The sequence below is a fragment of the Taeniopygia guttata genome, chromosome Z (genome assembly GCF_048771995.1).
Source record: "Taeniopygia guttata chromosome Z, bTaeGut7.mat, whole genome shotgun sequence".
NCBI classification, from domain to species: domain Eukaryota; kingdom Metazoa; phylum Chordata; class Aves; order Passeriformes; family Estrildidae; genus Taeniopygia; species Taeniopygia guttata.
Genome location: NC_133063.1, coordinates 12325181 through 12342017, shown reverse-complemented (window position 1 = coordinate 12342017; position 16837 = coordinate 12325181). Strand labels below are relative to the sequence as shown.

The 16837-nt window shown below is 42.9% G+C and overlaps 1 protein-coding gene across 1 annotated transcript; it reads left to right on the top strand.

Moving 5' to 3' along the window:
- The first annotated feature begins 8577 nt into the window (after positions 1–8577).
- On the top strand, positions 8578–15442 carry NXNL2 (nucleoredoxin like 2). Its single transcript, XM_002190410.5, has 2 exons — positions 8578–9046; positions 14854–15442. The coding sequence occupies exons 1-2, from the start codon at positions 8745–8747 to the stop codon at positions 15020–15022; spliced, it is 471 nt and encodes a 156-aa protein (XP_002190446.2). The 5' UTR covers positions 8578–8744; the 3' UTR covers positions 15023–15442.
- The last annotated feature ends 1395 nt before the right edge of the window (positions 15443–16837 follow it).

Here is a 16837-nt window from a genome sequence, read left to right as displayed (position 1 = left end):
AGTTTAAATCCAGAAGAGCAAGGAAAATTAAGTCTCTGTTTATAAAATGGAAAGAACTTTGAAAATTGGAAATACATCTAAAAACATGATTAAAACCAAATGAGGTTAGATATTGGTGTAGAATAAATTTATTTAATAGTAAGGGGAAGGGAAGGGAAGGGAAGGGAAGGGAAGGGAAGGGAAGGGAAGGGAAGGGAAGGGAAGGGAAGGGAAGGGAAGGGAAGGGAAGGGAAGGGAAGGGAAGGGAAGGGAAGGGAAGGGAAGGGAAGGGAAGGGAAGGGAAGGGAAGGGAAGGGAAGGGAAGGGAAGGGAAGGGAAGGGAAGGGAAGGGAAGGGAAGGGAAGGGAAGGGAAGGGAAGGGAAGGGAAGGGAAGGGAAGGGAAGGGAAGGGAAGGGGTATAGTGGGTGTCATGGTTTGACACTGGCACAATGCCAGTGCCCCCCATGAAAATGCAATCTCTCAACTGAATGCTGTGAAATGCGATCGAGAGCAGAGCAAAGCAGGCCCAAGCTTAATAACAAGAAAAAAACTTTATTAAACTACTACCACTATGCTACTATAAAAGGGGGGGAGGGGGGGGGAAAGAAGAAGGAAAACACACAATTCAAAATGAAAACTTTCCAAAGCATTCCTCCTCCCACCACCCAACTCCAACAAACCACAGTGAGACACAATCTGGACCCCAATCAGGTTTCCACCCTCCAGATAATCAACACCAGTCCATCTGCAGGGAGAGAGGAGCCTCTCCTGTGCCACAGACCCCCCAAGAAACACAGCTGCCACATCCTGTGCTTCCATGTCACCACATGGCACCGCCCGGAGAAAAAGTTTGCCAGTGGTGACCCTCTCCTTTCCATGCACGGTGCTCTCACCACCAATGCATGGATGGACAGACTGCTTTTAGGATTTTTCCTTTCAAGGATGCCCTGCCAAGAGGGAAAAAACAACAGTTCAGTTTTCATGTTTGGGACCAACAGTCCCCCCCATTTTCCCCTGGGGCCGAGGATCCACGAACAGAAATCTTCTTCTCTTCTTCCTCTCTGAAGACAGGGGGCACCACCACAAACCTCCCTAACTTTTCTCTGTTCGCTCCACTTCTGTCTTTTCCCAGCTGAAGCAGGTCTCTTTGGCTCACTGGCATCCTCCTAAAATACAGTCTCTCTTGGAGGAGAAGATCAGTTCAATCTGTGGCTACCAAGAAAAAGTCCAGCCAAACAGCCACTCCATCATCTCCTCCCACCTAGAATTTCTCCTTCCAACATCCCAGGTCCCAGGCTGTCTCTCTTCCTCTCTTTTCAAACCAAGGAGGAGAAAAATTTCACAAAGCTTTCATTTCTCAGGAAGGGTTAAAAGTCCCAACTCCCAGAGATGGCTCGCTGCCCAGGCTCCAGCTCCCACAGCCCGGCTGGGCACCTTGCGGCCCCCCCGCTCTTCTCCTTCCCCGCGGTGAACTGCTGGCAAAACCACTGCTGTGTCTTTCTCTCTCTTGGGAGAGAGAGAGACTCTGGGGGGGAACGGAGACATCCCAATTTTCTCCACCCTTCCATCTGCAGGGGGGTTCCAGTCCCTCCACCCTTGGGCCTACCTCCGAAGGCCACATGGCTTCTCCCCTCCCCCACCCAGCTCGTGGCCGGGCAGGGGAGAGTCCTGCACTGACCGCTGACCGGAACCCAAGAGAGCGAGTTCTCCTGGGAATTCTGCTTTTAACCCCTCTGTGTTCTCAGAGGCGTGTCCACCTTCAATTGGTCAATGTCCAAATTGACCTCTTCCTTCCGGAAACAGGGAGAGAGTGACAGGGGTTAGGTGGAAGCATATCACCCTTGTAGACAAGCGACATTTCATTGCTCCCCTCATCTGGACTTCTTGGTGGTGAGGGTCCCCTGCGGCTGCCATGCCAGTGCGCCACACCGAAACGTGTGGAATCGCGCGGATGGAGATTCCTTTGGGCAGGTGGGAGTCAGGTGCCTCCCTTGCAGGGCCCCAGTTTGATGCTGTCCCTTGCAGCACCAGGCCTGCTGCGCTGTGCTGCTGTGCCCTGCCCGGGGTCGGGGTCCCTCGGGGTCCCTCGGGATCCCTCGGGGTCCCACGGGGTCCCTCGGGTCCCTCGGGGTCCCTCGGTGGCCGTGGCTGCCCCGTGTCCTTGGTGCGGCTGCGGCTGCTCGGGGCGAAGGGGCCGCTCCGCTGAGCCCTGTGCCCAGCGTGGCAGGGCCTCACTGCCTCTCACAGGGCCATTGGTTTATTTATCTTCATCAGTGAGCGGTGTAGGGCCTCGGTCAGGGCCCCACTCGGGTGGGGTGGTCTTCTCTGCAGCTTTTGTAATACAGTTATGCTATAACAGGCAAAAGTCCTTTGTGAAGATGTTTAAGTCATAAGCTATAATATTCCAGTTTCTGACAAGCCTGTGGTCCCATACATGGTGAGGAAGCTGTGCCCCCACAGCCCATGGAGTACCTCTGAAGAGCTGATATCCACACTATAGCCACTGGAGACCTGGTGCTGCAGCAGATGGAGATGCCTTAAAGAAAGCTGCGGTCTGTGGAAAGTCCATCCTGAAGCTCTCTCCAGGTAGTATGCATGGCACTGTGAAAAGGAGCCCACACTGGGGCAGTTTTTTCTGAAACTGCAGCCCAATAAGGACCCAATAAATGGTGCAATCTGTTCCTGAAGGACTGTAGGCCATGGAATGGACCTACACTGGAGCAGGGGGAAAAGTGAAAAAGTGTGAGGAGGAATGAGGAGCAATGGCCATCTAAAACTCAAGAAGCTCCACTTCAACAAGAGGACTAACTTTATGTTGAGGATGGCACAGCATTGGCACAGGCTGCCCAGGAACGTCATGGAGTCTCCCTCTCTGGAGACATTCTGAACCCACATGGATGCATTCCTGCGTCACCTGCTCTAGCGACTGGCCTTGGCAGGGGCTTTGGACTGGATGACCTCCAGAGGTCTCTTCCAACTCTAACAGTTTTGTGATTACATGAAGGAGCAGCAGAGATGGAGTATTATGAACAGATCACAACCCCTATTTTCCAGTTCCTTGCACCACCTGGGCAGGAGAAGGAGGTAGAAAATTCAGGAGCAAAGTTGAGCTTGGGAAAAAGAGGAAGGAATAAGATATTTTTGGTCTGAGAAAGGAGTAAGATATTTTTGGTTTGGTCTTTCTTTGTTACCATCCTACTCCTATTTTTAATTTGCAAAAAATATTTTTCCCTTGGTTAAGCCTGTCCTACCTTCAATGGTACTTAGTAAACAATGTTTATGTCTTCATTTCAACTGATTAACTTTATCTATATTTTTCTCCCCCAATTCTGTTGAGGAGCGGGACTGAGAGACTGAGTGGGCTCCTGACAGTCATGCAACATTAACTCACCACAATAGCATAAAGATTTATTCTACTCACCAAGATTCTGTATGATTTCTCTTTTCCCTGCCCAAGATTATTTTCTACGTAACTGAAACTGATAAAATCATAAAATGTCTTGGATTGGAAGAGACTGTAAATTTGCCTATTCCAAACCTCCCGCCTTGGGCAGGGTTGCCCATGAAAATTACATGAAAGTCAATGTTCATGAGGCACAGAAGCTAGCATGTGAAACATGAGTCTTTGACATCAGTCATTCTCTGAAGTTAATTGTCATTTCAGAGCTCTAAAGTACCATCACTGTTTTCTTAACTCATGGTCAACAAAAGAAATAGGTCTTACCTTAGGCTGTTTTTTGGGGGATTTTGTAGTGGAGTCTTCAGCCTATTTAGTGACATTGCTTTCTCAATTATTTCTGTGTTTCTAATGTTTTTAAAATCAGAGTACATGATACTAGAGGCTACAGAATGTTATCTATTCTATATATGTCTGTGCAAGGGGAAGGTCTTTGGGATTTTACAGTGGCTAGATAAAACCTGTACAATATAAATGACAGTGAATCCCAGCCTTAAAATAGTATTCCCTCAATGTAAACAGCAAAACCAGAGATTTCTTATGAAAAGGAGCATGCTAGACAGAAAACTCTTAAGAAGCTATCTGCAAACCTGTGAGACAAGTGACTGCAGTGAGGTCCATGTGCTCTGCCAAAACTCTTATTAGCAGTTTTACTCCTGCTATCAGCTGCAGCATAGATGCATTGGCAGCTTCCTTATTGGCAGAAATATTCTAGCTTCAGCACTGTCAAACTTATACTGGCATCTCTAGGACCAGGTCCTTTTTTTGCTAATAAATGATCACCTGAAATACATGGTTTAATCAAATCATTCAGTCAATCTAGCTAGAAGAAACGCTGCTAATAAGGTAGTAGGTGTCCCTTCCATGACTGAAGACTATTCAAGTCTTGCCAGAAAAGGTTGTGCAGATGCCAATTACTTTTGTATGCAGCTATGAAATTACTCAAAGCAACTGAAACTGCAATTAAAATTCTGGAGTTCCTCCTTGTAGCAGAGTGCTTGTGACAATCTGACCTTTTTCTTCAATCAAAAACTCTAACAAAAAAGTAGAATTAGGTGGTAGTTGCTGGCAGCTGTAAAGGACTGAGCTAGATTATGCAGGAAGACTCAAAAGCAGCTTTACACTTCTCATAAGACACATAAATGCAGGATCTAGTGTTGAATTAATCTGACCCTGAAAGGAATGTAACTAGTCAGAAGTCTCTTCAGGCAAAAAAAACCAACCCAAACCTCTAAATATCTGCTTTACTACATTAAACTGCCAAAAGGCTAGAGTGAAGTGAAAAGTGTGTCTGAACTCAAATTAACTAGAGCAGAATTTTACCACAGTATTTCTCCATCTCTGCAGGTGCAAATGTTGCTCCTTTTTGCCATGCAGCTGCTGCTATATAAGATGACACTGCATTTTTTCTCTGGCATACCTGTTTGGAAGTCGGAAAAGTTACAGCACTGGTATTTAGGCTATCTAGCACTTGGTAATTTGAGATACACTACTCAGGATAAAGCTAGATGCAAAGGATCATTGAATCAGGCTTTTTGTACTGCAAGGAGAAGTTCATGCACCTTTGCTAAATTCAAAATCTGTAAAACTGAAAGAATGTACCCATAATTGCTGCACTTCCCATAACAGACTTTTTGCATCGTAGGAATCTGTTAATAGGCTGCATTATTTCCTGATTAAAAGAAAAAAATATTCCTTGCAAATCTCAAATCTAGCTAATTTTTAAATATTTGTAAGAGTGTTCTTTTACCCTTTCCATGTGTGCTATTTATTTACACCAATTATGCTCATTAAACTTGGACCTAGATTTAATGTTGCAAATTTTTACTTAAAAAATAGTTATTGTAGAACCACAGAACATCCTGATTTGGAAGGGACCTTCAAGGATCATTGAGTCTATCTCCTGGCCCTGCACAGGACACCCTGTCCTGTGCCTGAGAGCATTATCCAAATGCTTCATGAGCTCTTTAAGACTGGTGCTGTGATCACTTCCCTGTGAAGCCTGTTCCAGTGCCCAGACACCCTCTGAGATAAGAACCTTTTCTTAATATCCAACCTAAACCTTCCCTGACACAGTTTCAGGCCCTTCCTGCAATGAGGTCTCCCCTCAATCTCCTCCAGGCTGAGCAGACCCAGTGACCTCAGCCGCTCATCCTACGGCTTCCCCTCAAGGCCCTTCACCATCCTTGTTACCCTCCTTTGGATGCTCTCTAATATCTTAATGTCTTATTTATATTGTGGCATCCAAAACTGCAAACAGGGCCCAAAGTGAGGCCTCACCAGCACAGTGCTCTCTCATAATTATTGTCTCTTGTTGCTAACAATCTGTTGCTTCAAAAAGGGAAAACAAAAGAAAAGGAAATATACCTTTCAGTATCTTCTCTACCATAATGTTTTTGTTACTTGGTAGCTGCTACAGCTCTCATTCAGCCTTGATGATGGTAGATGTCTTTGTGGTAAGAATGCTAAGCTACATCCCAGTATCTCTTAGGAAGGAAAAGTAAGATTCCCTAACAAGTAACCCTTGATATCTGCTGCAATCGGCACCAAAGAGTTGAAATAAAATTAATAAAATAGTAATTTAAAAATAAAAAAGTGTGCTACTTATTCGAATAATTTTCCTGCTTGAGAAAATATAGTGTTATTTCTTCTATGTTTGGAGGTTATGTAGGGGGAGCAGCTCCAAGAACAGTCACGAAGGAGCATTCACTACATTGAAATAGTAAAGTAAATTCAATAATAATAAGCTCTTTTCTGGCAAAATCATAAATGCAATTTTTTGTGGTAGGGTGTTTTCATTTAGTTTTATCTTGGAATTCCCCAGAGGCTTCCACTGGATGAGTATTGTGTGCAGATTTGCTGATAGTGTCACACCAGAGCTAACACACTACCCTGAGACCAGACCACAGCTTCTGTGTAAAGAAGCTCCATTATTTTCAGTCCAAGTGGAGATTAGGGGGTGGAATAAATCACCATAGTGTTCACACCTCTAACAAGAACAGTCCTAGAAGACATTTCTAGCTGAAACAGGTCTTAGTCCCTTTGGTATGAATCATCAAGTGAGGCATTTCTTATTGGTCCATGTTAGCGTCATGGAGAAATGTCTCTGTAGTCAAATCAAAGGCAGGTGCAAGACGCGATTTTCTGTGTTATGCAGCATTTTCAGTGAATCTCTGATATGTTTAGAGAGTTGATCACCTTAAGCTTCCTGAGGGAAAGTATTTGGTTCCTCATGCCTAGTAGCTGTTCCTCAAAGAGCTTCAAGAAGTTTAATATCACTGTCATATACATCCAGCGTTATCGCCCCAGGGAGATGTAGGTAGTTATCAACTTTTTTCCCCATGCCTAGAGGTCTCAAAGACAATCTCAGTATGTTCTTTTCTCACAGCACAGCCCTATTTCTGGCTAACCAGCTTTTTAATCTGTACAGATGGAACATCTGGGAGTTCCTTTGTTCATTGCTTCCACTCACAATACCTGAGAAAACACATTTTCACCACCGATGGAAGGAGAAATTGGTAGGAATATCAAGAATGTACCCATGGTAACCCGAACTTGTATGGAAATTTTTTCCATTTTTTTGGTGATTCTACAGGCTTTCCTCTATGCTTTGATTCCACCCTGTTTCACAATGTCTCACAAAGGCGGACTGTATGGCAAATCAAAAACTCAGGTGAGCCTAATTTCTCACCTGTGCTATTTTAAGAATAGACAACCTTCATAGCTCCTTTTGTCTTCTACTTTTGACATCCAGAGGAATTCTGAAGTGGGAAACTTCATGAAACAGCACTCAAAGTTGCAGAAAGGACTGATAGGAGATGTGAGAGATGGGAGGACTGTGTTGTTTTAAATGACACATCTGTATTGGAAGCAGGTGAGTATCTGGGTTTGAAAACAGTGTAGTTTAACTCTCCAGGAAAAATGGAGAAATACAGTATTTGAATAAAAGCTATTTTTTAAGCACCTTAGCAATTCTTTTTTGTTTTCCAGTAGAATATCAGAATTGAAGTAACATATTAGTCTAGATATACTTGGAAATTAATAAAAAGGCCTGCTTTGTAAAGATTAATGCAAAAAAATCTCTTAGAAAATGACGAAAGAACTATTTTCTTTTAAATGTGTGAACTTTTGCACAAGAAACAGTCTTTTATTTAGCATATATCTTCATAATAAAAGGCAAAAGGGGTAAGAGAAATGTCAGGAATGCATCTCCCAATTCAAAGTGACCCTACAACCAGTTTTGATGAGCCTACTAAAGAAAACCAAAGACTGCTGTGTTACTTTTGAGGTTCATCTTTGCGCTTTCTCTCACATGTTCAACTATTTTAAATTATACCATGTTCTTTTTCACTAGGGACAGAACACAGACAAAGACAATTTTTTGGCAAGTCAGTGGAAGAAAAGCACATTTTAAAAATACCTCAAAAGGAAATATATGTGGGGGACAATACTTGTGCTCAGTTTATTCTGATACAAATTTAAACTGGAATTCTGACTTGAAGTATTGCTGTTCTCACTGTTCATATTATATGGTCAGAGGATGATCAGATGTAGAAATTGTATTTTAATTTCATTATAATCTTGGTTGCAATTTACCCAACCAAGCATTCATCATCATTAACATCCATTCCATTCTAGTGTTCAGTATTTGAATCATAATATATATTTGTCACAATTTTATCTTTTCTGTAAGTAAAATTGACAGATTTTTGAGAGGCTGCAGGTGAAAACGAGGAAAACTGAAGAGTAAATCCTAGAATGCACTTGTACACACAGTTTTAATGTGAAATATTTTTAAGCATCATAAAATACTTGAAGTATGCATTAAAAACACTCAAGTTTATTTTGGGGAATACTGATTTTTTTTTTTTTTTAGATAAATTGTCTTTAATTTGGTTTTGCACTGTTCATGGAAAGGAGAAAATGTACCAGGTTTGATTATCACCTTATTGCAATCCTTTAATTAAACAGTAATTTAATAGTCCTACCACCAAATCATCTTTCATTTCCGTTATTGCAGGTTGCTTTAGGCGGGAAAAAAAAAAAAAAAAAAAAAAAAAAAAGTGATTACTGTTTAAATTTATCGCCAGTTCGGCATCCTCAACAAGCCTGGAGCAGCTGCACTTCGCTGGGCGGGCCCGGGCGGCGGCGGGCGCTATAAAGCGGCGGCGGTGGCGGCGCCCCGGGAGGGTGGCGGTGTCGCGGCGGTGTCGCGGCGGTGTCGCGGCGGTAAGGACGGGGGTCCCGCCGGGGAGCGCCCGGGCCCGCGGCCGCCTCGGTGCCCGTCGCGGGTCCGGCGGTGGCAGCATGGTGGATGTGTTCAGCGGGCGGCTCCTGGTCAGCAAGGATGGCCGCAGCGTGGACCCCGACGAGGCGCTGCAGAACAAAGTCGTGGGCTTGTACTTCTCCGCCGGATGGTGCTCGCCGTGCCGCGACTTCACCCCCGTCCTCTGTGATTTCTACACGGAGCTGCTGGAGGAGACCGAGCCCCCCGCCCCCTTCGAGGTCGTCTTCATCTCCTCCGACCACAGCGCCGAGGAGATGGTGGGCTACATGCGCGCCATGCACGGAGACTGGCTGGCCCTGCCCTTCCACGACCCCTACAAGCAGTGAGTACCGGCTGGCCCTGCCCTTCCACGGCCCCTACAAGCAGTGAGTACCGCCGGCCACACCGGCTGGCCCTGCCCTTCCACGGCCCCTACCAGCAGTGAGTACCGGCTGGCCCTGCCCTTCCACGGCCCCTACCAGCAGTGAGTACCGGCTGGCCCTGCCCTTCCACGGCCCCTACCAGCAGTGAGTACCGGCTGGCCCTGCCCTTCCACGGCCCCTACAAGCACTGAGTACCGCCGGCCACCCCCGCCCGCCGCCCAGGGCGGTCTGGCCCCGCCGGGAGCGCACGGCCGGCGCCCGGTCCCGAGGGCTGGGAGGGGGCAGGCGGGGGCACTTGAGCAGCAGTAACACAGCAGCTCCCCGGAACATCCTCCTCTGCCCCCTCAGCCCGCGCCTGCCTCCCCGCTGGAGCCCCTGGAGCCCGGGTTGCAGCATCTCCCGGCCCGAGCCGCGGCTGCCGCTGGCTGTCACGCCGCTGCTCACCTGGTTTTAGCCCGTCCCTTACGTTAAGAACGCGGTTTTGTGCACCTCGTTTGGAAACTAAAAGTTCTTTGAATAAGAGTTAGTAAAGACGCCGTGTGTTAATTAGATGAGTGAGGTGAAAACAAACAATTTGTTTGAGGATCAAGTGATTGCTTTTCAGCACGGCGGTAATTGTTACTAAGGCTGGTCTGCATTGTCTATGTCAGTGCTCTGGGAAAAGGCAAAAGAAGACGCAGCAAAACTTGTAACTGAACTACTTGAAGTAGAGCAGACTGTGAAGAATTTCAGACAGATAGAGTATCACTGGAGTTTAGCGGAGTTGGAGTTTAGCGGTGGCATACAGCACCGGGTAACTGGGGTGTAAAATTCCTCTGCCGTTCAGTTTCCCAAATGGCATTCCTGTAGGCAGCTTGCTCACGAAAACGGCAGAAGGAAAGGGCATGACTGTGTGCGAGTAACGGGGTGAAGGATGATACCAAGAAGTGTTTTGATGACCTAGGAGACTCATTTGGATTACTTTCAGAAATCTGATTTAGCTCCTACAAGTATAGACTGGGATTACAGGAGGGCAAGTAAGATGTTCAGGGTTACTGAAATGGCTGTAACTGGAGATTTGAAATACATGTAAATATTGATAAAGGGATCTTTTTTCCCCTACTCTTTAAATGAGTCAATTGTGGAAATTTTTTTCCAGGTGGTACCAAAGTCAAGAAGCAATATGATTTAAATGTACATTTAAATGTAGATTGGGTAATAAAACTTGCAGCCAAATTAATTCTTCTAAGAAAGGACTTTTTTCTAGTGCTTCTAGTAACTTCTTTCCTTTTAATTCTAGATCCATCCCACTGTGCTACCTGGCTCATTTCTGGATGCCCACTGCCAATTTATGTTAGACCTTTTTCCCAGTGGCTTAAACATTGTTTTCTATAGTTCTCTACAGTCTTCCCAGGCAGTAATTGTATTTGATATCTACTGATCATAATAGAATGCAGGCAAATTTCCTGATGGAAATGTAGCACTTGAAGTCCCCGCACGCAGCAAGCTGTTCAGCATGGCCCATGGGAATGTGCTTACAGCTTCGTCATCTGTGGATTAGAGGTCTATTTCTGACTGCTCTTGCTCAAGCCATGCGGAGTGGAGGCAGAGATAGTTTAATTGGCTTTTCTGTGGCATCCTGCAATGTCCTTCACAGTTCTGTAGAGAAGCATGGCTTCTCCTGCCAGATGACTGTGAGATCACAGTGGCTTTCTGAAGAACAGAGTGGAGAGGGATATGCACAAGCAATGTTTTTGAAGTTGTGTTTCTTGCGTTTAACAGTAAAGGACTCTTTGGAGCTGCTCAAGGGGCTTAGGTTGGATTAACTGGTAGTTTGGTGTCAGGGGTACTGGTGAATCATTGTAGACTTAGAGGAGATGTGTAGTCACTAATCCAAACTATAATTCTGGCTAGATACTAGGTCTAATTAAGAATATAAATTTTTATAAATGGGTAAGATAATTGTATTATTATTTTAAAATTTATTAATACTTTTAAAGTCCCATAGCAATTAATTTAATTGGCTATTGTTTTTTTTTTTTTTTTTTACTGTGTAAAGAAGGCATTTAACATCTTCAGTGATGTTAAAATATCCTAGTTGGCTGCTTCAGTGTTTAAGGTACATAATTGCAGCATAGACTGATGTCTTTTCTAGACACAACAGAACCAAAATTAAGTATGCCATCCAAAATACTTGTCAACAACAGAAGCACTGGTGATGCATTTTGTCTCAAGAAATAGCCAGTATTCATAGTTGTAGTGTGCAGAGCCTAACACTGCAGTGTTAAGCCTACCTTCAGAGAAGCAAAATACTGAATTCAAAGCAGGATATCCAGACTCTTCCATGATGTCAGTCATGCCTGTTCTCCAGAGGTGTGACAGCACCTTTACTACTTCCTGTGGTCTGTGGCATGACTAATAGGAAATACTGCTCCTGATTCTTTTACTGTCTGCAGGTTTATGGGGGTTTTTGTTTGTTTGTTTGTTTGTTTGTTTTTTGCCTGAGGCACAGTATTTTGATTCTTGAAGTAGAGTGTGAAGACAGTCTGGTAGGACTTGGAAGAGAAAGAGGGTAGTAGAGAGGAAAAGCAGGTGTTGGACATTTCATGTCAACAACAAAGACTGTTAGAAAGGATTGATGTTTTGATAATGGCACACAAAGACATACTGCTGTGTTGGTACTGAACCCTGTGGTGAAAGGCATCAGATTTGTGAGGGTGCCTGGTGTGTACAGTAGTTCTTGCAGGCTTCCAGGTAGGCAGGTATTTACTGAGTTGACCTGTACAGCTCAGTAAAAATTAGAATTATAGAAAATGTCCATAAAAGGAAAATAAAAAGGTTGTACATTTTATGTTAGGAAGCTTTATGTATGAGGATGGATTGGCACCTCCAGAAATACTGGGGAGGATGGGGGATTAAAAAGCAAAGGAAGAATAGTGTTAAGTATCTGAGCAGTTAAGAGCAATTGCTTAGTTCTTAGACTTTTTAGATTGCTATAGCAAAATCTCAGCAGACACTTTAAAATTGAATCCCAAGCATGTGGCGTGCATGCTTATGACTAAGATTTAACAATGCAGGAATTTCACAGCTAAAAGAAAATACTTACAGCTGTATATTGCAGGGCATACTGCTAGAAGCAGATGAGAAAGGTGCCCATCACTTTCACATGACAGCACTTTCAAGTGAAAGCTGTTATAATCATTATAAAGGTGTTATAATTAAGCTGCTATATAAGTGTTGTCAGATATCACATTACACATGTGTATAAAATTTATCATTTGTGTCCCCAAGATTATATCTGCCCCGTACAGTCTTCATCTCAAGAACACTCCTGCACATAGATCTTATATTGAGATACCTGTGTTGTGTCTCAGCCTGGGTAGGCAGTCAGACCCCAGACAGCTGCTGGGTCACTCCCTGTCCTCATGGGATGGGGGAGAGAATGTGGAGGGTGTAAGTGAGAACACTTAGGGGCTGAAATCAAGACATTTAATAGATAAAGCAAAAGTAAAGATACACAGGCAAAGCAAGATATGAAATTCATTCACTAACTGCCATTCACTGACAGATGTTTAACAGTTTCCAGCACAGGGGAGCCTCATCCTGTAATGATTGCATGGGAAGATAAATCTCCTGGCTCTGAATGTTGGTCCCTTCCCCCTTCTTTCTTCAACTTTTACAGCTAAACATAGTGTTATGTGGTATGGAACATTCTTTGGACATTTGAGATCAGCTGTCCCAGTGGTGCCTCCTCACAGATTCTTGTGCACCACCAGCCTACTCACTGGCATGGTAGAGCAGGAGAAACAGAAAAGGCCCTCATGCTGCACAAGCACTGTTCAGCAACAGCTAAAACACTGGTGTGGTATCAGTGCTGTTTTGGTATGTGAGCTGCTGTGAAGAAAATTAGCTCTCAGTCAATGTCAGTATTATCTGAAATAATTTATCAGGAATACAAAATCTGTGCTCTCAGAAACTTTCATCCAGCCTTCTCATAAGAATAAAAAGATCTAATGGCTATGACTTCCAGTTTGCCTCAGTCTCAATGTCATGTGTTTTTATTTCTACTTACGGTTTAATGATACCATGAGTTGCCATTGGAGTTAGTCCCATGGCACGTATGTGATTTGTGCAGGTGGGTCATGGGATTTTAGGTCCCTTTGGAGAGAATGATCTTAATAAGTTTTAAGAAGCTATTTTTGTAAGCACATGTACACAATGATTAAGAAGAATTTTCTGCAGAACTCTTTCTGAGCCTTCTTTGGGTCCATCGATCTTGAAAGCTACACACAAATGTAATCAAAACTTGTGCATGCTTCAGTCTGGTTTGATGCAAGCAACCTTCTGCCCTAAGGCTGTGTGAACAAGGTGCCATGCTGGGCTGGATATATGCATTCCCTTGGGAAAGTGAAGTGTAAGATTCCAGTCTCCATACCAAATTACCTTCGGTCTCCTAGTTCTCTGTCTCTGTTTACTACAACTGTGTTTGACATTCACTGAAACAATAAAACCCGGCTTCCACCATCTTGTTTGTCATTCAGGTGGTATGAGGTGAGAGTAGTTTTACATGGCTTCTATGCATACTTCCTTGGGAATGTGTTTTTTTCAACTGTTTTAGCAGATTTTGGAAAGGTCTATGGGGGTTGTTGGTTTATTGCTTGTATGTCACAATTCACTGAGAAAGCAAACCTGGTCCATACCCATTACTGCTGCTTCTGTAATATTTCTTGCATTATTGCTCAGCCAACATAATGGCAGAGCAGTGTCCTTCACCTGTTGATTTTCTTCTCTTAAGGAAAAATACAGAAGGGAAGGCACATTTCAAGAATGCTTTATCTGGTCAGTATTTCACTTAATTCTTATTTTTTTGTATTTTTTTTCCTTCCCAGGAAATCACTGAGAATGCCTATGTAGTAGTGTCAAGCATTTGTTAACAATGTCTGGTTTTTTTTTCTACTCAAATTTCTTTGGCTTTTGAACCTCATACAGCCAAATGTTCTTGCTTATGGTGATGGTGCTCAGGCAGCATACTTCCATTTAATATTTTAAATATGTTTTGAGAGAGATGTTAGTGTTTTGGAATTTGCCTATTCTGTTATTGCCTGGTTGGTGTTTGTCCTCTGGTTCTTCTAAAGGTGCAGAGGAGGAGTTGAAATTTTTTTCTTTGGCAACACAGATCAGTGGCTCTTATTCCAAATATTTTGATTGTTCGTTTTTTTTGTATGTAGAAGGCTTGTTTCACTGAGGGAGTTTAAGGAATATCTTCAGTCTCTTCCATTTACACAAAAAGATAATGCATCATGCTTTCTTTAATGGTGATTGCAGGAAATAGCACTATGGATCACTCGAGTGTATTTGTAGGGGAATGAATATCAAATGCTAATAATAGATCCTTCTCCTGTCTGGTAAAAAGGGTCCAGAATGACATCTGTTTGGGGCTAGTAAAAAAAAGGTGGAAGAGTATATCAGGCTTTACTTCTATGGACATCTTTTACATCTCCAAGAGCTTCTGCTTCTGTGGAAACTGCAGGCAGCAGTGATGAGCATTTACAGGAAGGATGGTGCAGCTTTCTGAGCTCTCAGAGCTACTTTTCACTGTATAGGCTTCCAGCTACAGCCTTGATCATCTCCTTACACTACCCAGTGCTCTGCCTCAAACTCTGAGGCAGCCCAGGCACTTATCACTTCTGCTCTCCCATGGGTCCTGGACAGAGTAGCATTTGTGTAAAGACACTAGGAGTTTTCTTAAAATGCTCCTAATGATGTGTTTTATTTTTTTTTCCCACAGTGATCTGAAGAAGAAATACAACATCACAGCAATTCCTAAACTGGTGATTGTGAAACAAACTGGAGAAGTCATTACTGACAAGGGAAGAAAACAGATCAGAGACAAAGGGCTATCCTGTTTCCGGAACTGGCTTGAGGGTGCAGATATCTTTCAGAATTTTTCTAGCTAACAGGTTGACAAATAAAAGCAAGAAAAGGCATTGTGGAAAAGTTGGTAGAGTTCTGAAAAGACTCTTGCTTTTTTCATATGAGAAGGGTAAGATTTATTTATTTGTCTTTGCTTGTGAACAAATTTTGGGTTTGACTTAAAGACCAGTTATTCCAGTATCATAAACTGCAATTATTGTTGCATTGTTATATCTGTGGTATTTATTATGAACCACAGTGTTCCAGATAAGAAGAACTTCAGAAGAATAGGCTGGTTAGACAGCAATAATAGAAACCTGTGAAATCTATGCAAATGCTTTGCAAAGTCAACACAATAAAAATAAATGCAAAAAACCTATTTATTGATGAGGTTTTTTCAGGCAATTAGCACATTTTATTAAGAAAATGAAACTATTTGCTTTAATAAATTACAGTTTATGAAATATGTCTCATGTATTTCTTTACCTATCTCAACAAGAATAATCAGAAAATGTCGTGACTTTCAAATAGAACATATTTGTCAGTACTGAAGAAATATTCTTCTACTTTATTGTACTTTTATGGGATTTATTTATAGTTCTCGGTTTTCCTTACCCCTAGATTTTAAAACATTGCCCTATAAGCTAAGTAAAGGATTCAAATTAGATTATATTTGAGGTGCTTTCCAACAGAAGCCATTCTATGGTTATGTGATGTTAGTTCCCAAGTAAACATCAGCTCAGGTTAAGAAGAAACCATTTTCCATATTTTCTTTTGTCAAAATATGTAGAAGAAAACATCAAAAATTTTACCAGGTCTCTCTGATGAATGCTCCTGTTGTATCTAAAATACAGCTCGATTTGCTGTCTCTTCATGGTTGGGGTTCCAGCCCAGACACTCATGCAATTAATGAGCCAAAAAATCCCACTTCCCCATGCAAGCCAGGTGTTGATTAGAATTTAAAGACTTTAACAGAGTTGTTATTGTTTCCATTACAAGCATTTACGTTAGTAACACCTGAAGTCTGGTTGACTCAATTTGGACCAGAAGGGGGTCATGGTCCCCGAACTGCCCTCGGAATTCTGACTCCCAGTCCATCCCCTGGGCTGTGTGCATTAGTGTAGAGGCATTTCAGTGAGTCACCCCAGAGCGCTGGTCCCTCAGGGTTGGTTGTTCTGCTGACAGTTCTTTGCATGCCTGTGCTTGAAGGGTTACCAGAGCTTTGTTTTGTTGGTTCCGATGTCCCACCTGCACTTATTGGCTCACTGACCCCATCCACGACTGTCTCTATTGTTTGTTGAGGTACCTTTGCCTTACCACAAAGAGGATCCAAAGACAAAACAAAGAGGATCCAAAATTTAATATGAGTGAGTAGGTAAGAAGCAAGTACATCAGAGAAACTGATTTTTAAATGAAAAATAATAATTCTAAAAAGTGTTCAGCAGAGCTGTGAGTTCTGAGCACCTTTAAGCTGTTTTTAAAATTACATCTGGCTACACCACAGACAATTTCTATTTTTTTTCCATCTCACTATATAAGTAGTATTCATGGTCTTTCCTAATGAATGCTAAACTCCTTAGTAAATGTTTTGGGCAAGTGAGATGTGAGCTCTGCCTGCTGGTCTGCAACCACTTAATAGATATATTTCAAATATAAGATGAGAAAAAAAATTAATTGAAGTTTTTCCAAAAGTTTTAAGATAGATTACCTGAATATGGAATAATTTATACAGCAAAGGTATCCACTGCACCTTATTATCAGGTGTCAGGCATTACTTCAGCGAAGATATCTTGATTCATTGTTTGTCCATATGCACATATATGAAAGAACTCAGTATTTTATACAGAGGTGGACTTAGG